Here is a 24,210-nt window from a genome sequence, read left to right as displayed (position 1 = left end):
GTATGGCTTACCACTGCTGCAGCGGTTGCAGGAGGATCAGTGGAATCTGGAGCTCATGTTATTTCTCACTTGTATAGTAACAGAAGCCTCAGGGCCTCAATGTAGCGGGTTGAAACAGGCAGCGTACAGCAAGTATATCAGACAGAAGCAGGCGTGTGAAGTCGTGGTGGGGTGGGTGGGAAGAAGCAGAGGGACAGTGCAGAAGGAAGGTAGTGTAAGCATTGGGTTTGTCAGGGCATAAATGTTAAGTGTCTGTGACCCACAAGATTTCCTGGTAACTGGGGAAAGGGAAGGCACACAAGATCATTGGACGTGAGAGGGAGAGAGAGAAATGCAGGGGCTGCAGCCTCCAAACCATTTAAGGCAATGGAATTACTCTGTAGCAAAAGAATGAAATGTTTAGGCATTCCATCATAGAGAGCAGAAAATGGGTATGAACTGTGTATTCAAGGAGGAAAGGATGTCATAGGGAGAGAAGAGCTATGATGTTTGTTTTCTTGAAGGACATTTTGACCAGCCTCTTTTCTCTTCCTTCTCCTTAGTGCCTTCTCCCAGAGTAGGAAGGAAAGGTTTATCTCTAACCTGAAAAGATATTCTTTTCCAGTCCTCGAGGAGGAGGGAAGGAAGAACGAAGCAAGAGCAGAGGTTTCGCAAAGAACGTCCCAGTGAAAACATGAGGACTCCTCCAAAGGCAGTGAGTGCAAAGCCTCCTTTCTTCCATTTACTCATATGATGTCACCCCCTGTATTTTCCTTCTCTTTTTGTATATATTTCTGGCTGTTATATGTCTGTATGTTCTTAGGTTCTCGTGGGTTGGGGTTTAGATGGGGCTTTGCCAGGCGTCTGACATTAAGATTTCATTTTGTGAGTTTCCAAATGTACGTTTTGATTTAAAAAAAAAATTCTTTTACAACAAATCCTATGAATGTCTGCTTGAAGTAAGTCCCATTGTGTTCAGTGAGGTTTGCCCCTAGGAAAGCGTGCATAGGATTGTAGCCTTAGGGCACAATCTAACCAGGTCTACTGAGAAGTAAGTCCTGTTTTGTTCAGTGGGGCTTACTCTCAGGAAAGTTTGGTTAGGGTTGCAGCCATAGTGTCCTGATGGCTAGAACCAGGATGGAATTTTGTGTGTTTTATTGCCAACACCTGGCTCAGTTTTAGAATGCATGGATATGATGGTAGCTTAAAGGAAGTCTAGGCTGCCATTCTGGCACCGTGGAGCACCTGCACCTCACAGAGGTCGTGTCAAGACCAGAGGTGGTGGTCTTTAGGTAGCATTTTTCTTTTTAGAACTTCAACCCCGAGAATTATCGTATTAATAATGGTTTCACTTCCTTGCTCCAAGGGAGACATGCTAGCAAGATTTTCTGTGCTAATGATGTGCAGATACATTTGTGGTGTAACAGAGCAACCCATTAAAAGGTTATTTGTGGACTAATTTTGAGAATTTATAATAGGCTTAAAACATAGACAACTGCCCCAGCTTTCTGAAATAGTCCTTGCTTTCTCAGTTGCTTGCGCAATACTGTCCCTATTTTTTTTCCTCCTTATATTACTTTTTGGGGAAATAGTGGGACACCTTTTCACACTTTTCTTAGCATGAACTAGAATCCGTCGTGTTCAGCCTGCTCTCCCAATTCCTAGCCTTTGAATATAAAAAGGGGGCAGATATATCTTTGCACATGTATCTGCAAGCACATAGACACAAAATTTCAGGCAGCAGCTTCCACCTAATGTCACCTCTTCCCCATAACAGCTTATCTCAGTTGTAAATATTGCTGTATGTATTCTACAGCTGAATCCATTTTGTGGATTTCATTACATATTTTTACATTTAAAAACATAACCGTCAGAATACAGTACAGGGCAGCCTCTTGCAGAGTAAATGATACAGCAGATTTAAACAAACACCTCCAGCAATGTGTATTTAGGGCAGAAAGCAATAGTGATCCCTGGTGTGAGAAAAGATAGGTAACAGAACAGATATGTAAGAATGGCTATTTTCTTCTGGGAAATGTTGGAAGGTGTGATACACTGTAGCAAGTTTTAATGCAATCCAAAACAGCTGCTGAAAGTCTGGGTCTCTGCTGGTCCCGATAACAATGTAGTCAGGCCTCACTGATAGTTTGCAGCTACAGCAATACCTTGCACTTTCATCTGGTTAGGGACAAGAGCATAAATGAAAGTAAAAAATGGATGAATGTCAAAGCATAGCCTTATTTAGCTTGCAAATTCATTTTGGCCGGCGAAAAACTTAAATACAGTAACTATATGACACATGCAAATACATGTTGGCCTAAATAAACAGAAATAAAAGAAAAACAAACATAGAGGTGGGGTCTTTTTATCTAGGGATTTGGCATCCACGGATTTGCCTCACCATGGATGCTGAACCCCCAGATCATCTCTCTGCAGACCTCCCAGATGCAACTGGAGTTCTGGTCACACCTGGGAGGTTATCTGAGCCTCAGAGAGAACGTGCACCATCATGCACGACCTCTCTGAGGCTCAGAAACCACCTGGAGTGGTTGTTTTTTTAATGGTTTTCAGGCTCAAAATGGCTCCAGTCATGTTCAGAGCGAAGATGGGCTTTGAAAACTTCAGATTTTGTTATCCATGGTTTTCTGTATCCGTGAGGGTCTGGGAATGGAACTTATGCGGATACAGAGGCTCCACTGGTATGAACATCGTGGAAGGTTGGAAGAAATCAGATGAAAGAGGAAAGCTCATGGACAAAATCTGAAATGTGGTAATAACTTTAAACGTTTGCAAAATGGTGTAAGTCAAGTGGATGAAAGTCAAGGTATTGCTGCATTTATTTCCTAAAACGTATGAATTTATATGATTTCTTCAAATCCATATTATTCAATATCTATAGTTAAGAAATTAGTCGCATATGTATTACTGAGTCTTTCAGGTGTATTTTGGTTTTTTTCTTAATTTGTCAGTAATAAACAAAAATATACGTATATGTTAGTTCAAAATGGTGCATATATTTTCAATTATTACACATGCCCATTAATGTTTTCCTGTACGAATTACTTATGTAACTCATGGATTGTGTTTTTCATTCAGATTGGCTTGCGATGAGCAGGAATAGGGTGGGGAGAAATATGAAGTTCAGTCATTGTTATTGGGGTTTTTTGTGATTCATATATTAGTACAAAGCCCTTAGAATGGCATGGAATATAAACATGGAATCATTCATATGTGCAAGTTTCCACCGGATGCTGCATTCATTCAGTGATAGATGTGCATGTAGGAACTAGTGCGTGGATAACAGGCACAGGCACTTGTATAACATATCCTTCAACATTTCATAGCTGAAAACAGGGACACTCTTACTTTTTACTCTGAAGATCACTGCTTGAGCACCTCTGTTCCATTATTTGTTAGGGCCAAACTAGATGTGGGCATCATGTGACTTGCACTAGGATCAAAACTGTGATCAGGGCAAAGTACTAAGAGCCAAATTCTGAGCTCGACGCGCTGGCTTACTGCCAGTGCGCATTGTCGCAAACAATGTAAGGCATGTTTGCAAGCTCTAATGCTGGGCAAGCGCCCATACTAGCCCAGCACTGGCCGGTGCTGTGGTAGTGCCAGGTGGGTGCTTGGCCTCCGCCGCTCGGGGGTCACACGGACCGCTGAGGAGCAGAGAGGAAAGCGGGGGCGGGGGAGAGGTGGGGAGGAGGTGTTCTGGGGAGGGGGGAGGCAAGTAGAGGGCAGAGGGCAGGAGAAGGGTGGGGAGGAGGCATGACAAGGATGCAGGAGGCGGGGAGAGGGTGGGGGAGGCGTGCCAGGGAAAGGGAGCAGGGAGGGAGGGAGGCGGGACCGGTGGATCCTGAGCCTTTGCATCAAGCTTGGCACCTGACACAAACATTTTTAGTTGCGGGGCTACTCCCTTTACCTGAGGGAAGGGGTCAAAAGTCCTCTTCTCCCGAGGTGCCGCCTGCAGCTGCTGTGGGAGTGCAGGATATGGCAGCAGTTGTTTTCGGTGCTGCTGCAGCCGCGTGCCATGAGAGCTCAGGATTGGGCTCTAAAGCCCTCCAGTTCTCTGGCATGAATTTTCCATGTTTCACAGCCTTCCCTTCTTTCTATTTGTTTTAAAAACCACAACAAAACCACAAACCTTTATGGTAAAAATTCATGATACCAGTTCCCTTCGGAGTGAACTGAGATCAAGCTGGTTCAACAGTAAAGTTAAAACAAATATTTATTAAAAGAAATTAACCTTAGAACAAAACAAGGGAAGGGGAAATAAAAGGGCAGAAAGCAAGGTTCAGGTAGAAATGGGGCAATTATGTCAGGGCAACCAGCTGGGTAGAAAAGTCAAGCTGATAAATATACACAAAACTTTCTGGGTACTTTCCCTATCCTGCTTACTCATGCTAGTCTTCTTCCACTTGGTTCTTCCACACACAACTAACCCAGCAGGCAGCCTTTGTCAGTGCATCTGATATTCTAGATGGGAGAGCAGGGCAAATGACCAAGGGGAGGGGGTTCATTATCCTGCTTTTTATAAGCTGTGGGTGTTATCTATGAAATTCAACAGGGTCACCTGAATCTAACAGCAACTGTATTTCCAAGCCTTAGCAGCCCCTCCTGGATGCTGATCAAGTATGGGGGGGGGGGGATAGACAAGTCAAAAAACAGGTGAAAAATGGGGAGAATCAGGAAAAAAAAAATGAAGCAGAAAATCCAGCTGAAATGTGGAGGAATGGACAACAATATACATCCAGTTTAGAGCCAGGTATGCTTCTCCTCTGAAGAGTGAAGGTGGGGAATGGAAACAGACTGACCTGCAGCAAAAAAACTACCAAAAATCCCATTCCTCAGTCCTGTCTCCATGTACATCTGTATCCAGCGATTAAACATCACTATTGGCCAGGTAAGGAGTAGCCTTGATCCAAAATGTTCTGACATCCCACTGAATTAAATCAAACTGAAATGGCTCTAAATAGTTCAGTGGGACTTGGGCAGAATGAATTTTCTCTGGATTGTGGCAAGTGGGACTTTCTGGATCTGTGCTCTTTTTTCCTTATTCTGGCAAGGAGAGAGACTGATAGAGCCCAGCCAGAGACTAGAGATACACCTGGTCACCTGGTGATGACACAACTCCCTATAGGTGGTCAGGTGAGTAGCTATTTTCAAGGTTGAACAAAAGTCATATAAATGTTGACTTTTTCAAAGGATTTCAAAGGAAGTAGCTTACAGAATTGGCCTTTTCAGCCACACTAGACGCTGTTCCAAAACCACCATTCAGAACATGATACCATAGTCTTTCGAGACTGAAGGTTGCCAGAAGATGAGGATAAGTGATTCTATTTTCCCCTGCTTTATTTTCTCAAATTCCAGACCTGTGAGGACTCGGGGCGGGTTGTGAAGAGAGATCAAAGAAGAAAACTCCTGATCCTTTGTGCCCTGCTGCTGATTGGTGCTCTCCTTGGCCTTGGACTACTTGCCTTCACAATTACACGTGGTCTGGGTACGAGAGCGTTTCTTCTCTCTGAGAACACACTTTTCCTGTACTTTTTGGTGGTTATATTTTCTGGTGCTTCATTGCCCAAATGATGTCACTCAAACTGAACAAAGAGGTCAAGGAAATGGCAGTGAGAATTTGTGGTGGGTGGTGGATGCCTTGCTAATCAGTTATGTAGCTGTTGGGGACTGTGTCCACCCATATTATCACTTTAAGGAATTTCCCTCAATTGTTGCTGATGTCAAAGGTTGCCAAAGTTATGCACAAGTCCCATGTTTTTGTCTTGAGACAAGCTATAGTCATTCAACAGCAGCTTGTGCTCTGCAGCTAAACCAAGGTTTGCACCATGTCTCAGAGTGGTGTCTTTTTAGAATGGTCCATTCATATTTTCTAATTTCACCTGTTGTCACTCCATTAATCACTCCAATAATCACTGTTCCCATTTTGTCCAGAAACCTGCAATACTGCAGAGTGCCATCTGCTCTTGGAGAGATTGCTGGCAGCCCACAATGACACCATAGATCCTTGTGAGGATTTCTTCAGTTATGCATGTGGCAACTGGAAAGCTAACCATACACAAGGGATAAAAGTGCCATTAACAAATGTCTTTGATGTACTCTTGGAAGAAAACCAGCTGATCATGAAGAGTCTCTTAGGTAAGGAGAGACAATAGATGGCTGCTGCTGTAAATCCTCTGCAGTTTGTTACTAATTATATAAGAAAAAGAAATTCCAATATCTGTCATACCAGTCTTTGTTGTCATCTGTCAATGTAAAATGTGCACCCACAAACATCAATAATGTTAATTTCATCCCATTATAAGAAGGAATGCTACATACACCCACAATTACAAGAACCAGAACCTGCAACAGAACCATTGCAAAGTCCATTCTGATGTCCAACGTTCACAAGATAAGTTTTCCAGGTTGTTTTGATGTGGTCAGCCTTTTTATTCTGAAGATGACATGGTATTTATAAACTTGCCCTAAGCACAGGGAACTGCACTTGAGCATATCCATTCTTTGTTACTCTTTTATTATTATTAACAGTATTTATATACCGCTTTTCAACTAAAAGTTCACAAAGCGGTTTACAGAGAAAAATCAAATAACTAAATGGCTCCCTGTCCCAAAAGGGCTCACAATCTAAAAAGATGCCAAGGAATACCAGCAGACAGCCACTAGAACAGACAGTGCTGGGGTGAGGTGGGCCAGTTACTCTCCCCCTGCTATAAAAAGGAGCACCCACTTGAAAAAGTACCTCTTACCCAATTAGCAGGGGTTACTCTTGTTTGTCTCTTCTCTCCCCACCCCTGAAGTATTGCCTCACTGCCAAAAAAATTATAATTTCCTTAAGGCAGGAGCGTATCCTTTTCTTTACTGGGTTGTGTTGTCATGTGTATTGATGTTTCTATACAAAATAAACGACTAGAAATCATAGAACTGGAGAGTTAATTTTAATTACTAGGTAAAATGCAGCCCCACCACTACTACCCATTGCTTCCTGGCCCTTGTTACCCACTTGAAATTGTCAAGTCACAATGCTGCAAGAACAGTAGAAGCCACAGCTGGAAGAGTTTCCTTCGGGAGGGCTGTTCACAAATTTCACCTCGGTGTGTATGCTCCACATGAGGTGGGAGATGTGGGCCTGGGCCTGTTTGTTCTTCCCCAGATGTTGGCATTAAGTGGAATGTCAGGAAGTAGTGCAGTTTGACATACAACTGCATGCATGTAAGGTCCGTCCGTCCCCCCCAACATTCTGCTCAACATGCAAACATAGTGAGAGGTTTAAAAGGCACACAGACATTGTGGACTCACTTTCCCTCCTATGAACTCAGTATATGTATGGAGGATAATCTAAATACTTCATGATCTTCTGGACTTACACCTATGCCCTTTGGCTTAATCCCTTGCCTGCCTAGTGTCGTCATACAAATAGGACAGAACCCTGCATGGCTCTAGGCCCTCTCTGTAAATTTGGCCCAGACTAAGTTTCTCCTTGTCTCTTTCTTCAGTTCTATGTCAAACACCATCCATTATTTACTTATAGCCCTCTTTTACAGGCTGTTGCCTATTTTATCCCTCTTCCTTTTTACCAGTCTCTGTAACGCTCCTGACTCCCTCCATAGATAAAATTTGGAACCCCCCTTATTTTTTTATTTTTTTATTTTTAATTAACACACACAGACATACAAACATATAACATACATTTAGGAGTGCTAAATACCATATACCATTATTTATTAATCATACTATATCTCCTAATCTACTACTCATCTACTTCTGCCTCTTCTTAATTTATACATTTATTTATATAACATATACTAAATTTTCCCTAATGCCCTGTACCATATTGTCTAAATTTTCACTTTCTATCAAACATAAACTTACTTCAATTACTCATTAATATTAAAACAAAATAATCTAATTACCAAAGTATAACAACATATAAAACAATTCTTCCATCTACTTCTAACTCTTCTACTCATTTATATATTTCTTATATCAAATATAATTGATTTTTCCTAATTCCCTATAATATATTTTCTAAATATTCACTTTTTATCATCTCAACTAGTTCAATTACTCATTAATATCAAATAATAATAATCTAACTTCCAAATTATAATAAAACCAACAATCTCTTATAATATGTTCTTTACCATTCTCCAATCTAATTACATATTTTTTCTTTAACATAATAACCACCTATAAAACAATTCATCCACACGATAACATTTCCAGCTATTTTTTCTATTTCATTCTAATTCATATAGATCAATTTCATATATATTTATTTTTTAAGTAAATTTAAACCAGTTATTGACTAAATAAAATCCTCTAATTTTCTTTAACCCTCAGGTTAACTCTCAGGTTTCTTTTTCTTTCTTTCTTTCCATTTTTTCTCCTGTAATATCTTTAGTAATTTATCTCCATAACATAATCCAATAAACCCACACTTTCTTGTATAAGGTATGTTCATTCTTCCAATTAACTGGGATATGTTTTTTTCTTCTTGTTCCAACAAATTTTATATTTTGTGCACCCATGATACTCTGTCCATCTTCTCTATTTCAATCTCCATCAGCGTCCCCTCTAGATCCTGTTGATTTTCCACTCTTCTAGTTTCTGTATCCACTCTTCTGCTGCTGATTTCATCCCTCACCATCATCTTTTCCACTTTCTCCTTCTGTTTATCTTCTGTTTTCTTCACATCTTCCAACTGCTTCTTGCACACATCTATCTGTTGAGAGAGAGTCTTTAAACTGGCTTGAATCTGCAAGGACCAACTCAACTGCTGTCTTATCATTGTGAGCAATTTTTCCAAATTTTTGAGGATCATTTGATTCCAAATATCTGGAACAGGCTCCATCTTGCAATTTCTCTCTGATCCACAAGATGTCCACAGCGTATTATTCTCCTTACTTCCACCATATGATTTTTCAGTCAGGCATTTTTCGAATTTTTCTTACAGATAACAGTGTGATTAATGTAACCCACAGTAACCCATGCCCTAGTGACATCTAGATTAGATTATTGCAACGTGCTCTACGTGGGGCTGCCTTTGAAGACGGTCCGGAAATTACAACTAGTACAGAACGCGGCTGCTCGTGTGGTTGCCGGGGCATGTCGGTTTGACTCTGTCGAGCCGTTGCTCCGGCGGCTACACTGGTTGCCGGTTCTGTTCCGGGCCCAATTCAAGGTGCTAGTTTTGACTTTTAAAGCCCTTTATGGCTCGGGTCCGGGGTATTTGAGGGACCGCCTCCTTCCCTACAATCCGGCCCGTGCTCTTAGATCTTGTGGGGGGGCCCTTTTGACTGTGCCGCCACTAAGAGATGTGAGAGGGGTGGCGGCCAGGAAGAGGGCCTTCTCGCTGGTGGGCCCCGAACTGTGGAATACCCTCCCCTTAGAACTGAGAACTGCTCCCTCGTTGCTAACGTTTCGGCGTGGACTGAAGACCTTTTTATTTCAAAAAGCTTTTAACTGTTGACAGGCTGGCTGGCGTTCTTGTTTTTTTATAGGAAAATCCACGGGGTTTGTTTTGTTTTTAGCTTTTTAATCATTGTAAATTGTTTTTAACTGTTTTTCATGTTGTATTTTTAAATTTTGTTAGCCGCCTTGTGTGCCCGTTGGGCAAAAAGGCGGGGTACAAATTAATAATAATAATAATAATAATAATAATAATAATAATAATAATAATAATAATAATAATAATGGAGAAAAACAAAATGAAAGAAACAGTCTCAAGGAGACAAAACTTTTTCAAGTCTAATAAAAATTATGCCCACAAGTAATTCTGGATTTTAGTCCACACACCAAATTATATTTATAATTATAAATTATAACTCCCCTTATTGTAGGGTTCATGAAGTTTTTTCAGAACTCCATCTCTGCCTAGCTCCTAGATTCCTTCCTCCTCTGGTGTTTTCCTCAAGCCTCATTCTCCATGTAACTTTATTCAAGACCATTCTGTGCTCTGCATCTATCCTTCAGCTACCTTGAGCTTCCAGTCCTTTACCTCCGCTATCTTCCAAATCTGCAGTAATCCCCTGTGTGAATTGTTAATCTTCCAAATCAGCAACTTTCCCTTCTCTCACAGAATTTGGACAGCAAATTGTTTGTAGTTCCTTGAGCTACTGGACTTTCCTAACTCAACCACTGAGTATAACAGCTTCACTCTACAAGCTCAATAAAATAAAAAAATTAACATGCCAGGCAGCCTTTAATTTTGAGTTATTATCTCTCTGAGATGATTGAAACTAGAGTCTCTCCATGTTTAGCCATATCCAAAGGAGGATGTACACTATGCAAACATGATGGGGGACTTTACCATATCAATAATTAACATGAGAATCACCTCTGTCTCCATTTTCAAAACAATCTGCATAGATCTTGTTCCTGTAGACCAGGGGTGTCCAAACATTTTGGCAGGAGGGCCACATCATCTCTCTGACACTGTGTTCAGGCTGGGGGGGGGGGGGAAGGAATTAATTTGCATTTCAAATTTGAATAAATTTACATAAATGAATATATTAGAGATGGAACTTATATGAATGACTGAAGGTCTTGCAATAGCTCAAGGCCTATAAAAGGCCGGCCTTTCCTTCACTTCCGCTGATAGATATGAAACTGCAAGCAGTGGAGGGAGCCCTTGTCCCACAGCTCACGTGAGAGGTCAAACAGTCACCCTTATGCTAAGAGCAGTTGCGTTGGACCAGTGTGGTCTCCAGCAAGATTCATTGGGGACTGGGGGCTCCCCATGGGCCAAACTGGGAGTCCCTGAGAGTCGCAGGTGGTCCCCGGGCTGGGGTTTGGGCACCCCTGCTATAGACTGAGTTCCTAACTCATGCAGGGTTCTAGAATATGCCCCATTCTAGTATGGGAAATTTGCTTGCAGATATACATAGTGATGTTCAAGAATCTGAATTTTCTTGGATTTCTGAATTTTATGGATATGTCTGATATGGACATACCTATCTGGGAGCTCTGAATTATATGCAACAAAGTGAGACTAGGGCCAGACCACAACTATAATCTAGTGTCAGTTCTGCCTCCAGATTAGACAGCCAGTATTGCTGTTTCACTGTATATTTCATCTTTTACCACCCTCAGTTCACTTTATGAAATGGAGAGTTTTGTGACCTGCTGCTCTTTTGTACATTACTTGCTTTCTCTTCTCCCCATCAGAGGAGCCACAGCTTGGGGTCAGCAGCAACACAGCAAAGCAGAAAGCTGTATGGTTTTACCACTCTTGCTTGGATACCAGAAGGATTGATGCTCTAGGTGCTCAACCCTTGAAGAAACTCATAAATGAGGTGATTGCTACACACATGCATGCAAGTAATTCTTCGATGTCATTTTGCTTTTTAAAAATAATGCTGTATTTTATTTTCTGTAGATTGGAGGCTGGAACATCACAGGCTCTTGGAAAGAGAGCGACTTTAATCAGACTCTTCAAATACTGATGGGAAAATACAACACTTTCCCTTTCTTCAAAGCCTATGTGGGACCCAGCTCCTCTGATCCAAGCACCAATATTATCCAGGTAGGAACACCAAGAGTCAGGGGTTAGATGGCTACCTGAGATTAGGACAAATGCAGGCTACCTGAGATTAGGACAAATGCAATCAGTTTACCTGAGCCACAAAAGATTTATTCTAATAGTGTATAACATGAAGGAATATATAAGGAACTTGCTTATGCAGAGTCAGGCCAGTCCAGTCCAGAACTGTAACCTGAGCATTTGGCCATAAAGCATGTTTGCGCCTCCTTAGGCAGGAGCTGCGTCGGCGCATTCTGATGCGCTGACGCACCGGTGGAGGCAGAAGCCTCAGCTGCGGCTCCTGCACCGCCGTTTGTAGGTATGGGGGGGCAGCGGGAGGGGGTGTTACTGGGTGGGGGAGGGCAGGCCTGGGGGCAGGCGCATGGGGAGCCGGGGGCAGGGATGGGACCCGGCGGTTATGCCAGATCCCAACCCCCTGTCCCTGGGGCGAGTGGAGTGGCTTCAAGCCGCTCCGCTCTCCTCGGACTTGCGCCACCTCTGGAGGTGGCGCAGGTCTGAGGAGACCCATAGGGGCATGCAGCTCTTACCCACGGGTAAGGGGAAGAGCTTCCCCTTGCCTGTGGCTGAGCTACTGCTCTCTGCAATCCCGCGTTGGATGCAGCGCAAGCCTCCTGGCTTGCCTGCTCCAGCGCGGGTTAGGATTGCACCCTCAGTCATAGTCATAAAGCTTTATTGGGATATAGCTTCTCATCAAATGTGGTTTTTTAAAAAAAATTTTAAAATGTGGTTTTTTAACTTGTTCAAATAAGTTATAGTGTTATCGGTTTAGGTCAAATTGGTAAGACAGCATGTGAACCTAAGTTGTCTATGAAACAAAAGCAAGGATCCTGACTTGACATGCAACTATTACCCTGCACATGCCCAATCTCATCTGATCTTGGAAGCTAAGCGGGGTCAGGCCTGGTTAGTACTTGGATGGGAGACTGCCTGGGAATACTGGGTGCTGTAGGCTTATATCAGAGTCTTTCGAGACTGAAGGTTGCCAACCATTCATAATAAGGCCAGGTCAGATAGAACCTTAAAGTGCTGCCTTGGGGGTGCAGCCTTGCTCTTACCTGGGAGAATAATACTAAGAAAAGCAACAATGAAGTTTTAGAAATAAATGAGTAAGAGAACTCATAATGCCAGTGGCGTCACTAGGGTTTGTGTCACCTGATGCGGGAGGACAGCATGGGCCCAATCCTATCCAACTTTCCAGCTCCGGTATAGCCACAACGCAGCCCTGTGGTAAGGGAACACATTCCCATACCTTACGAAGGCCCCAGTAACTGCCCCTCCACCACATGATACAACGCACACCCCATTGGCACAACTGCACCAGCACTGAAAAATTGGGTAGGATTGGGCCCCATGTCATCCCCATGATGGACCACCTCCCATGCAGTGGGCAGAACAGCGCCCCAGGTGGTGGGCATGGTGATGCACCATTGCTCCACTCCACTGGTTTTTTGTTTTGGCCATAACTTTTGATAGAATAGAGATATTTCAAAGTAGTTTGTTTTATATCTACTAAGAGGTAAACCCCATTGAGTTTCAATGGGACTTACTCCTGGGTAAGTGTGCACAGTATATGATTGCAGCCTTAATACTCTCATTAGGTTATCAAAATGCTTTGCATCAAATAAGTATGAATAACCATTAAAAAAAAGAACCCACTCTGAGCAGCTCTTCTGCTCCCTTGGTAGAGATTCATCTCTGTATTCACAATAGGTAGAGGTGGGTTTTTTTCAGTGATTAGAAATAGAAACACAGAACTCTGCTTTCTGCATGTCTCGTTTTGTAAAAAAACAAAAACCTGAAAGCTGTGAACAAATGAACCCATTCTCTAACACCTCTGCCTATTCTCTAATACTCCTACATGCATGTGCCTGCATCTGCTGACACCGTATCACCTGCCTACTACACTTTTAAAGCCATTATAATTTAAAATCATCATTTATAAAAATGTGCCCTTGGACTAAAAGCACATGACACTGCTTACTGCAGTTCTAACTTTAGAAAAGCAGTGGAGGCAATTGGGCAGACAGAAATGGGCTCCTCCCCTCTATCTGAGGTGACCACTTCAGTTGGCTTTGTAGATGGGCTAGCCCAGCTCTGTTGGCTGCTGCTGCCACACTATTTCATTGCCCCCCTCCCACTCCCCTGGTAGCTTTTGGCTGCTGCTTCTTTTATTATTTGATTTTTATTTCTTTGTTTCGTTACCACAAATGCTGTGGGTATTGAATGTATCTTTGTATTCCTTCCTCAGATTGACCACCCAGAGTTTGAGTTGCCACCAGATACCCATTTTAAGACATCAGTGGATTATCCTAAGGTAAACTGTCAAGCCATATATCAACTTGTCCATTGATTCTAACAGCCCAATCCTATGCTTCCCAGTGCCCAGGGCTGCAGTGGCGCCAAAATGTCTATCACTGCATCCAGCTGAGTTGATCTGAGCCCCCAGGCCACTTCCATTCCAAATGTCTGCAGTGATCTAAATAAAAGTGGCCAGAGAAAATTACGTGGTAGTACGGCTGATTCTTGGGGGTTAGCTGAGTTGTTAAAGTTGTACAGATACATGGAGAGAATGGAGAGGCCTTGAAGACATCTGAAGAATTTTGTACTTTAGCCTGATGAAACAAAGATCAAACAGGGTAAGGATTTCGTCTCTCCTGATAAGAGTGTTATGTTTTCGTTCTACAGGTCCTACGTTCATACTTGGTGTACCTGATGAAACTGGGAAGCCTGTTGGGAGGGCATTCACAGGTTACTTCCATCTACAGCTCCTTGGCATTGTCCTTCATCACCAACCTCCAGAAGGCCATTACCCCTTTGAAGACACGTCAGGAAAAACGGACGCTGTTCTATCACACCACCATTGGAGAACTGCAGGTATATGTCCCCACAAGGAATGTAATTGTGGAGAATAACCAACATTTTAGATCATTCAGTCTGTAATCCTATATACATTTCCCTGAGAGTTAGCCCCACTGAATATGATGGGAGTTAAACTTCTGAGTAAAGCTGCACTCCTATAAACACTTACCTGAGAGTAAACCCCATTGAGCACAGTGGGACTTGCTTCTGAATAAGCATGTGTAGGATTATGCTCTAAGTTCCATTGACCTTGGTAGCACTTACTTTCATGTAAAGATCTTCATAGGGTTGAGCTGTAAATGTGACTGCTCATTCCAGTGCGTGCATTACGTGTCACGTGCATCATGCATCATCCTAGCACCCTTCACCAATTTTGGTGCAATGCCTACCACTGTCCCCCTGTCCTTGCCCCCCCCCAAACCATCCCTCCTGTCTACTAATGACTATTCTGTAATAACAGATGTATGTGAATACCCCCTTCTTGTTCTAGGAAGGCATGTTGTCACAGTCCTTCTCAGTGAAAGTTTTCAGCATTTCATTCTGCTGACTCTGACTTTAGGAAGAGGCTCCTGCGATTGACTGGCTGTCATGCCTCCAAGCAGCTTTCCATCCTGTGCAACTGAACTTTTCTCAGCCGATTGCTGTGCATGACATGGATTATTTGAAAAGCATGTCACGACTGATTGGAGAATGGCAGAACAGAAGGTGGGAGTTGTTATGTGAAACTGTCACTTCTGTGACCCGAAAGGATGGCAGGGTCTGATGTGAGCTGCATGGTGGTCACATTTCAGAGCAGGCAGATCATTTCCAAAGGTTCAGAGGTAGATGATGTGGTTGAAAGCAAATGATTAGTCAGGTCCTTCCAAGTTATCTAGCCCAACTCCCTGCTAGCAGTAGGAAAATCTTCTTTAGAGTGCCTCCAAAAGGTGCCTGTCAAACCTCTGCTTGATGACCTCCACCATGGGAGAACCTACCATTTCCCTTGGTAATCCGTTCCATTGTTGAACTGCTTTTACTGCTAAGAATTTCTTCTGATATCCAAACAAAATCCCCTGCAGCTTATGCCCATTAGATCCCATTCTGTTCTCTGGGGCAGCAGAGAGCAAAACTCTGCCTTCTTCCACATGTCAGCCCTTCTGGTATTTGAAGCGCACTAATGTTCCCCCTTCAACCTTCCCTTCTCAGATAAACATTCCCCTTCTCTGAACCTGCTCCAGTTTGGCTGCATCCTTCGTAAAATGTGGCACTCAGAACTGGACACAGCACTCTAGATGAGATCCAACCAGCATGGAATAAAACGGAACCACTACTTCTTGTGATTTAGAAGTTATGGTTCTATTGACGCAACCTGAAATTGCATTAACCTTCTTTGCAGCTATGTCATGCTGCTGACTCATGTTCAGCTTGTGATTTACAGAACCTTGCAAAATCAAGATGCCTTTCAAATGTTGCCAGTGATCACGCATTCTATATTTGTGTCTTTGCATTTGTCTATGTTAAGCTTCATTTTGTTCTTTGCAGTCTTATTTTCCATTCTATCAAGGTCCTCCTGAGTGCTTCTACTGCCTTTTGTGATGTTAATAATAATAATAATAATAATAATAATAATAATAATAATAATAATAATAATAATAATATTAATGGTATTTATATACCGCCTTTCTTGGTCGTCAGATTTCTCCTCAGACTTTAATTCAAGGCGGTTTACATAGGCAGGCTGTTTAAATCCCCGTAGGGATTTTTATAATTAAAGAAGGGTTCTATCTTTCAAGAACCACACAACATTTCAGATGGAACTTTTGCGGTCTGTTATCACTTTCTGGCCTCCTCCCACACAGGCTGACAAGCAGCTCCTTCCGAAGAGCAGGTGAAATAACTTGGCTCAGCTTGTCAGCTGCTTCAAGGTCTCACCATTCATGGTGCCGGTGGCCTCAAACTGGTGACCTTCAGATGTTATCTTCAGGCAGTTGGAGGCTCAACCCTCTAGACCAGACCTCCTGCCCGTTAACCATGTTAACCATTCCTCCTAGTTGAATATTATCTGCCAATTTGATTATTCCTTTTATCCTTTCATCTAAGTCATTGACACAACTCCTTCTCTCATGGCTTTTCGGCAGAACCTCAAAACATTCCTGTTTCATCAGGTGTTTAGCTGCTGAGTGAATGTCAGGGGTCTCTGAACTTTTTGGCTGAAAGGCTGCATGAGATATCTGGCACAAGGTTGAGGGCCGGAAAAAGACTTAAATAAAAAGTTTAAATAAATACATTAGAGATGGAACTTAGATGAATGAATGGGCTCAAATGTCCAGGATTTCTCCAAGCACCAACACAGCCCTAGAAATAAAGCACACACTTACATGGATCCCCATTCCCCGACTCCACAAACGCAACTCTGATTGTATTTGATCAATTGGGCCAGAGGCTCTCAGGGGATCAGAGGCTGGCCGTGGGCCAGATAGAGATTCGCTGTGGGCCGCATCTGGCCACCCAGCTGGGGTTTGGAGACCCCTGCTCTATATCTCTGATGTACTGTGGTGACTTGACTGTCTCCCTGCACTCATCGGTTCCCCATTGGCTCATTGAGTTCTTTTCTCTTTTCCCTTAATTTTTGTTTGCTCTGTTTTGCTATTTTTCCACCGTACAATGTTAAAATTAGTATTTTAATGCCTTATTTGTTGTTTTTTACTTGTGACATTTTGTACTCGATTATAAAGCTCTGTAAGCCGCTGTGAGCATTTGCTTCTGCATGGGAAACGTGGGGTATAAATTTCTTAAATAAAGATGTTGAAGAGAGCCGGGTCCATGGTAATTTTTTTTTTTTTTTTGCAGAGATGTGCTGCAGATCTACATGATACTGTGCCTAGTTGGGAATCTGTCCCCAGCTTTGGACAGGCATTTCCAGGAAGCACGTCAGGAACTGTCAGACAAGCTATATGGCAGGACAATAAAATCGGAAATGGTGAGCCTGCTTTCCTTTCATTTCCACATCAAGATTGCAGAAGGCAGGGAGAGGCACTGCGCAGCCCCCATTCACTTCATTGGAACGTGTACAGAACAATTTTTCAGCAGACTGTGGCTAGTGTCATTTGTCTTTCTTTTTTAGGTGAGAACTGAGCGCTGGAGGAAATGCCTGAGTGAGACCAGCATGTTCTTTGGACCTATACTTGGAGAAATGGTTATTCAGGAGATTTTCCCCCAGAAGACCAAGGAGCTCGTAGGTATTCAACAATGCCAGACACAGACCCCCTTCCTTTTACCCTCTTCACAACTACTATCCTATTGAATGCAATGTATTCCAAGATCGTGCCCCATGCCTACCACTTACATGTAGCTGATCTGGGGGGAAAAATACCACCTGAAGTGGCTGGGGGAATGCCATTAGAGACTCATGGATTCCCTGCAGGATGGTTGGCAACCTTCAGTCTTGAAAGACTCTGGTATAAGCCTACAGCACCCGGTATTCCCAAGCGGTCTCCCATCCAAGTACTAACCAGGCCTGACCCTGCTTAGCTTCCAAGATCAGAAAAGATCAGAGGGGTAGATCTGCGGTACTTTCATTCCTCCTGTGACATCTCCCATACCATACAAAGGAGATGGAGGCTTGTCTCAACCTTCTTAAAGGACTCTTTTCACATTACTTCCATTTCCCTGTCCTCTTCATAAGATAGCACAATCATGCCACGTCACAGTAATGTCTTTTATTGATATACACCAGGGGTGCCCAAACCCCGGCCTGGGGGCCACTTGTAGCCCTCAGGGGCCCCCAATCAGGCCCTCGGGGAGCCCCCAGTCTCCAGTGAGCCTCTGGCCCTCTAGAGACTTGCTGGAGCCTATGCTAGCCCAATGCAAGTGCTCTCAGCATGAGGACAAATGTTCGACCTCTCACCTGAGCTGTGGGATGAGGGCTGCCTCCGCGACTGGCTGTTTCACATCTGTGATGCAGCAATGGCAGAGAAGGAAAGGCTGCCCTTGCTTTGTGCCAGGCCTTTTATAGGCCTTGAGCTACTGCAAGACCTTAATTCATTCATCTAAGTTCCATCTCTAAGAAATTCATTTATGTAAATTTATTCAAATTTGAAATGTAAATTAATTCTTTTCTTTCCTGCCCCCCTGACACAGTGTCAGAGAGATGATGTGGCCCTTCTGCCAAAATGTTTGGACACCCCTGATATACACCTTTCTTGCAGACATTTTCCAAAGAAACCACCAGGAAAAATTAGACGTGTACAGAGGGATTGTGGGTGAGTGGGAAAAACCTGGTAGGCCCTGGGACCTCAGGCAAACAGCCAAAAGATGGAAATGTTGAAGAAACTCCTCTGGAAAGATAGAGCAGGACTGAAGCAAAAGGAAAGGAGGAGTGAAGATAAGAGGACAGGGTGTGTTCAGTGGGTTCTGGCGTGCTTTTGCTAGCTCTGGAAGGCTTCTCCGACATGTATGCTATGCAGTTACAGAGACATTGTCTTCATGACACATTGGCACCGTAGATATATGCAGCATAGAGACTTCTAGTATCATTCACAGAACCCCCTGCATTCTGATGAATTCTGTGTCTCCTTTGGCATAGTTTCAGAACAGCATGTCTTCTGCCAAAATTTGCTTTGTGCAGGATCTGGCAGCATTCTGATTCCAAATAGCGCTTACAAATAGTGATGGATAAGTTCCTTCCAGCTTCCCTTATAATTAACTTAGGTTATTTTTTCCCTTTGATATGTATTGTGCACTTAAGAATATATAAGAAAATCTCTAGGGTATGTCTGTGTACTGTTGCCAACCATGCTTTGAGAAAGTTTTAGAATACTGGTGCACCTGGGGAGAGTTCCTCACCAGCCCTGATGCTTAGGAATTATTGTGTCTCCCAATCAGGTGTGACCCAACTGTGTGGCTAGGGGAGCCCCCTTGCTTCAGGCAGGAAACTGGGGGAGGCAGCAACCTGCCTTAGCTGCTTGCCAGATCTTCCTGGCTGCCTCCTCTCACAGGCTTTCCTTGGAGCGTATAAGAGGAAGATTGAGGGGGAGACCTCTTCATACTCCAGCTCTGTTGCTGTTGTATGTTTTCCTGAGTGCTCTAGGAGGGCTGCTAGAAAACAGCTGAAGCAAGGGCCACTAGAGGTGTCTCGCCTCCCCAGCTGCTTCTCGTAAAGAGACTAGATGGAAAGAATGCTGGGACCAGGGAGGTTCCACTCCCAGAATTCTCCCAGTCACTTTCAAGAATGAGCCACTGAGGATGCCAAAGCTGGTGAGGCTTGTGCTGGTGGAGGGAGGTGCTGGCAGGGGTGACAGATCTACTTGGGTCAATCCTGTTCCCAGTCCAATAAAGTGAATTGAAAAACCATTCACTTCAACAGATTAAACAGCAGTCCAGCAAGCTCAGTTTGAGCCTTTCCAGTGACACCTGAAATACTAACCAGCATTTCCTTTGCGAGATGACACTACCTTAGTGATATGCTACCAGAAATGGTATCTCCCTAGCATATCTCATAACTTTATTGTATTATGCATATAATTTACATCAAGAGAAAAGATGCAGAAATAAACATAAATATACAACCTCTCAATTAAATAAAAGTAAATAAATATGGCAATCCAAGTCTGAAGAATACCCTTTTTCAGCTCAGAAGATTAAAGCAATTAAAGACATTGTTATGCAAAACAGCCTGCCTATTTTGCATAACAAACACCAATAATGTCTTTAATTGCTTCATAAGCTCTTGGCCTTCCTGAGTCTGACCTTTATTAATGGCCTATATGCTTTATTGACTGAGTTTTTAAGGTGCTACAGGAATCTTTTGTTGTTTGTGCTGCTACAAACTGACTTCTCTGAGAGAGAAAAAAGTTGACTAAATTAAAAGGAAAACTCTAGCAAAACTGAGAAATGTCAAAGGTCATCTTTTACTAAGGATTTTCAGGAAAAATTCACATTTTTGTATTTGAGACTGGTTAATAAATCTCTCTCCTTTTCCTCGCCAGGCTGAGCAGATGTTCTCCGAGATTCGAGATGCCTTCCACAACCACCTGGATCAGGTAAAGTGGATGGACAAGCAGGCCCACCAAGAGGCAAAGCAGAAGGTATGTTGTGGTGATTGTCAGGATTAGGATGGGTGTATAGGCAGTTGTGCCTGAATTTAAACCTGAAGAGTGTTCTGCAGCTCAAAGGCCTTGTAATCAGGGGTGAGGACTGGAAAGGGTGACTGGAGTCTGGAGTGTAGCAGGCCAAAGGAGCTGCTTTGTTAGCAACTAGTAGAGAGTTAGTGAGCGAGCTAGCATTTCCTAAGGCAGAGTGCAAATTTATCTGAAAGAAAGCTTCATTGAACAAACTAGACTTATTTCCAAACAAACATGTATAGGACTGCATTCTTAGTGAAAAGATACTGGTGGCATATGCTGAGGCAGGCTACGCTGTGTGAGGGATGCCCATGGCTGAATCTAATGAGGGAAGTCTTTCATATATCTAATTCAACAATCCAGTTAACATTTAGATCTCAATATGTTTCAGCTCAACACACACGTTTCAGAGTATGTTCAAACCAATAAACATCAAATATGTTTTTAGATTTATAACCTTAGTGTGGAGATTGGTTATCCAGAGAACCTCCTTCAAACAAGTGAAGTGGATCAGGAGTATCAAGAGGTGGGTTAATGAAACACCACTTGTCATATGACTTACAGCAGTGTTTCTCAAACTGTGGGTTGTGACCTGGTTTCTGGTGGGTTGCGAATCACTACACAGAACCACCAACACTTCTGGATTGCTGAGCTTTCACATTTTTTTTAAATGCGAAAACCCGCCTCTGGAGCAGAGTGTTCTTGCTGAAACAAACATGCTTGTTTTTGTTAGCAAGAATATGACACAACTTGGCCTGGAGTGGGCCAAAGACCACCAAGCAGAGTGCCGGTCTTCCTGGTTCAGAAATATCATGATGTGGATACTGGACTATTGCACTGTCCTAAATGAGGTTGCACTCCTCCCTGAAAGAGCAGGTCTGCAGCCTGGGGATTCTTCTGGATTCACAGCTGCTCCTGGAAGCCTAGGTGTTGGCTGTGGCCAGGGGTGCCTTCAACTAGCTTCAGCTGCTGCAACTGGACCTGGTCACAAGTCCATGCCATGGTGACATCAATATTAAACTAATGTAATATTCTGTAAATGGGACTGCCCTAAGAGATGGTCCAGAAGTTGCACACCCAGGCTGTGGCTACCATCTCATCATCTCCTCTTGCTTAAGCCCCTGGGTTCAAAGAATACTTGATTGTCATGGGATAGAACCGACCTCCACATTCATTCATTCATTCATGTGCCATAATTCCCTCCATTTGTGGTACCTTACAAACAAATTTGAAACCTAGCATTCCTTCAAAAACATTACCAGTGTATAGAACAACAGCCCATAAAACAACAATAAAACAATAATCTGATAAGAAGGCAGACGACCACAAAAGCAGCATTCACTGACCAAAAGCTTGGTTTTTGTATGGTATGATAGGCTTTACAGAGTCAAAATTTTGATAAGCTAGGTAGCAGAAGAAACTAAAAATTTGGAGGGGGGGGGGGGGAAGACGACAACAGTGTGTCCTATCCCAGTTTTCCCTATCCTGCCAACTACGCCAATTTGTCCCGTCCAAATATTCCAACTCCCTTCTAATGCCCGCTTTTGGGCTAATTAACACCCTCCTATTCCAAGAACAGCAGCTGTGGTGTGCAAAGAAATGAACAGAACTCCTTATCAGTTGAGCAATTAACAAGAATTTATTGCTACAAACACAGACACTCCCTTCAAGTTCTCTTGTCCAGATGCTTTCCCTCCCCAGAACTCCACTTAACTCAGTGGGTAAAGGTCCAAAGCCTCCAGTCCAAGTCCATGGTCTAATCTCCAAAGCACAGTCCAGTCTTCTACAGCAGAGTCCTGGCAGTCCTCTCTTCTGTGTCCTCCAGCAGTGTCCTGGCAGTCCCCTTCTCCTGTAGGTATGGGTCAGGTAGCTCTTGGTGAGGTAGTGTCTCCCTCTGGGTCAGGGTAGTTATGGGTCAGGTTCCCTCTGGGTCAGGGGAGCCTTTGGTCTGGTTTCCTCTGGGTCAGGTAGCCTCTCCCTGTGCATCAGGGTAGCTTAGGATCATGTTCCCTCTGGTCAGGGTAGCCTTTGGTTTGATAGCTTTGCTCCTTTTATCCTGCAGCCCCTTGTTAAGTGCAAATGCAGCTCAGCTGTGAGCTACCTCCTTAGCTCATTCAAAGTCCCATCAAGGTCAAATGAAGCTCAGGTGTCCATCCAGGTCTCCACTGGGCTTGATTGATTACAGCTGTGGAGCCATCCCTGCCCTTCCCAGAGCTGTCAAACAGCTGTCAAAACATGGAATCGCTGTCAACACCACATCATCCACCTGATGATCTTCTGATCTTCCATTACACAGTGCTTTTGAAGGAAGGCTGGAGAATGATTCTTATAGTGGTGAAGTTTACCATATGTCTGAGATATTTGTGATGAGATACCAAAGCCAGGTTACATTTGTTGCCTTTGCCAAGATAGCCAGTTTAGTGCCTCTCTACTAATCCTAACCTCATAGCCTGCTTTCTTCTTTAGCTGGAGATTTATGACGACAGCTTCTTCCACAATGTGGTTGCCAGCCTAAAGTCTTTACGGAACAGGCTTTTGCTGAGTCTTGTCAATCCCCACCTACCAGATAGGTACGTTTTGCTTATTGGATGAAGGAGACAGGATGTGTTACAAGACAGACTGTGGCTCCAGCTAGGTATGCATGGATTTTCCTTGCTACATCAAGTTACTTTTCCATTGTTTAATCTGCCCCCCCCCCCAATCTGCTGGGTTTGCCTTCCAGTTTAACTTTAAGAATTTCTCAAATTAATTTGAAAACCAGCACGTGCACAGCTGGCCACAGTTTTTAGTTCACGTCTTTTTGTTATCTGACACCTGTGCACATCAGCCTGTATGTACAATTGCATCATTTTCTTTTGCACTGGAATTTATTCGCAAGTATGTATGCATTAGTGACAAGGAAGAAGAAGAAAAAAAAAAACAGGGACAAATGTGCTGTAGAGCAGTGAGAACAAAGCCCAGAAATTTTTTAAGTGGAAGAGTGGCAGATTGCTGCTGACGCAATGGCGCCATTCCAGAAAGATCAGATTATTTGGAACACCAAAACCTGTGAAAGTGAGAGCTGACTCCATTGAAAAATACGACCTTGGAGGTGACATTAAGTAATGTGAAAACTTCTGTCTGATAGATCGATGATAAGTAATTCACACATGCAACTCATCTCTTCATATTTTGGTCATCGTGTGATTACTGTGCATCTGTGAACCACTTCTTCATGCTATTTCCATAAGAACATAAGAACAGCCCCACTGGATCAGGCCATAGGCCCATCTAGTCCAGCTTCCTGTATCTCACAGCGGCCCACCAAATGCCCCAGGGAGCACACCAGATAACAAGAGACCTGCAAGGCTTTCTGGGAATTGTAGTTAAGAACATAAGAACAGCCCCACTGGATCAGGCCATAGGCCCATCTAGTCCAGCTTCCTGTATCTCACAGCGGCCCACCAAATGCCCCAGGGAGCACACCAGATAACAAAGTTCCAAAGTGAGAACCGCTGAGCAGCTGAAGAGGAGGGATGAAAAAAAAAATGTTGGCCTGAGTCATTTCCTCCTTCTCTGTCTGTGATGAATGGAGGCTGTAAGAGCATCTTTTGTGTAGCATCCCAGCTCCGTCTACCGGGCATTACTGGTGACGGCATCAATTTGATCAAAACTTTTTGTTGGCCATTCCAGCCAAGTCCAGGCATTTTCCACCTGCTTGCTTGTACT

General features: G+C 43.3%; 1 protein-coding gene and 1 pseudogene across 4 annotated transcripts in view; both read left to right on the top strand.

Annotated features, from left to right (window-relative positions):
* Nucleotides 1-230: 230 nt before the first annotated feature.
* KEL (Kell metallo-endopeptidase (Kell blood group)) overlaps nucleotides 231-24,210 on the top strand; it is a 35,747-nt gene continuing 11,767 nt past the window's right edge. For 2 of the 4 annotated variants that reach the window (XM_066616467.1, XM_066616463.1), the window contains exons 1-13: nucleotides 325-694; nucleotides 5,356-5,485; nucleotides 5,932-6,135; nucleotides 11,167-11,294; nucleotides 11,378-11,524; nucleotides 13,791-13,856; nucleotides 14,228-14,416; nucleotides 14,961-15,106; nucleotides 17,231-17,360; nucleotides 17,505-17,615; nucleotides 20,368-20,466; nucleotides 20,951-21,028; nucleotides 22,969-23,072. In XM_066616467.1, coding sequence (XP_066472564.1) covers nucleotides 674-694; nucleotides 5,356-5,485; nucleotides 5,932-6,135; nucleotides 11,167-11,294; nucleotides 11,378-11,524; nucleotides 13,791-13,856; nucleotides 14,228-14,416; nucleotides 14,961-15,106; nucleotides 17,231-17,360; nucleotides 17,505-17,615; nucleotides 20,368-20,466; nucleotides 20,951-21,028; nucleotides 22,969-23,072 — 1,553 coding nt within the window. In that variant the 5' untranslated portion in view covers nucleotides 325-673. Of the gene's footprint in view, nucleotides 275-324; nucleotides 695-5,355; nucleotides 5,486-5,931; nucleotides 6,136-11,166; nucleotides 11,295-11,377; nucleotides 11,525-13,790; nucleotides 13,857-14,227; nucleotides 14,417-14,960; nucleotides 15,107-17,230; nucleotides 17,361-17,504; nucleotides 17,616-20,367; nucleotides 20,467-20,950; nucleotides 21,029-22,968; nucleotides 23,073-24,210 lie in introns of those variants that run through there. The other 2 variants (XM_066616466.1, XM_066616464.1) reach the window with 2 other exon arrangements.
* Nucleotides 12,378-12,494, top strand: LOC136642247 (5S ribosomal RNA; annotated as a pseudogene).

This window comes from Tiliqua scincoides, chromosome 2, assembly GCF_035046505.1.
Source record: "Tiliqua scincoides isolate rTilSci1 chromosome 2, rTilSci1.hap2, whole genome shotgun sequence".
NCBI lineage: Eukaryota > Metazoa > Chordata > Lepidosauria > Squamata > Scincidae > Tiliqua > Tiliqua scincoides.
The sequence above is the reverse complement of the archived record's forward strand: the minus strand, read 5'-3'. Positions and strand labels throughout refer to the sequence as shown.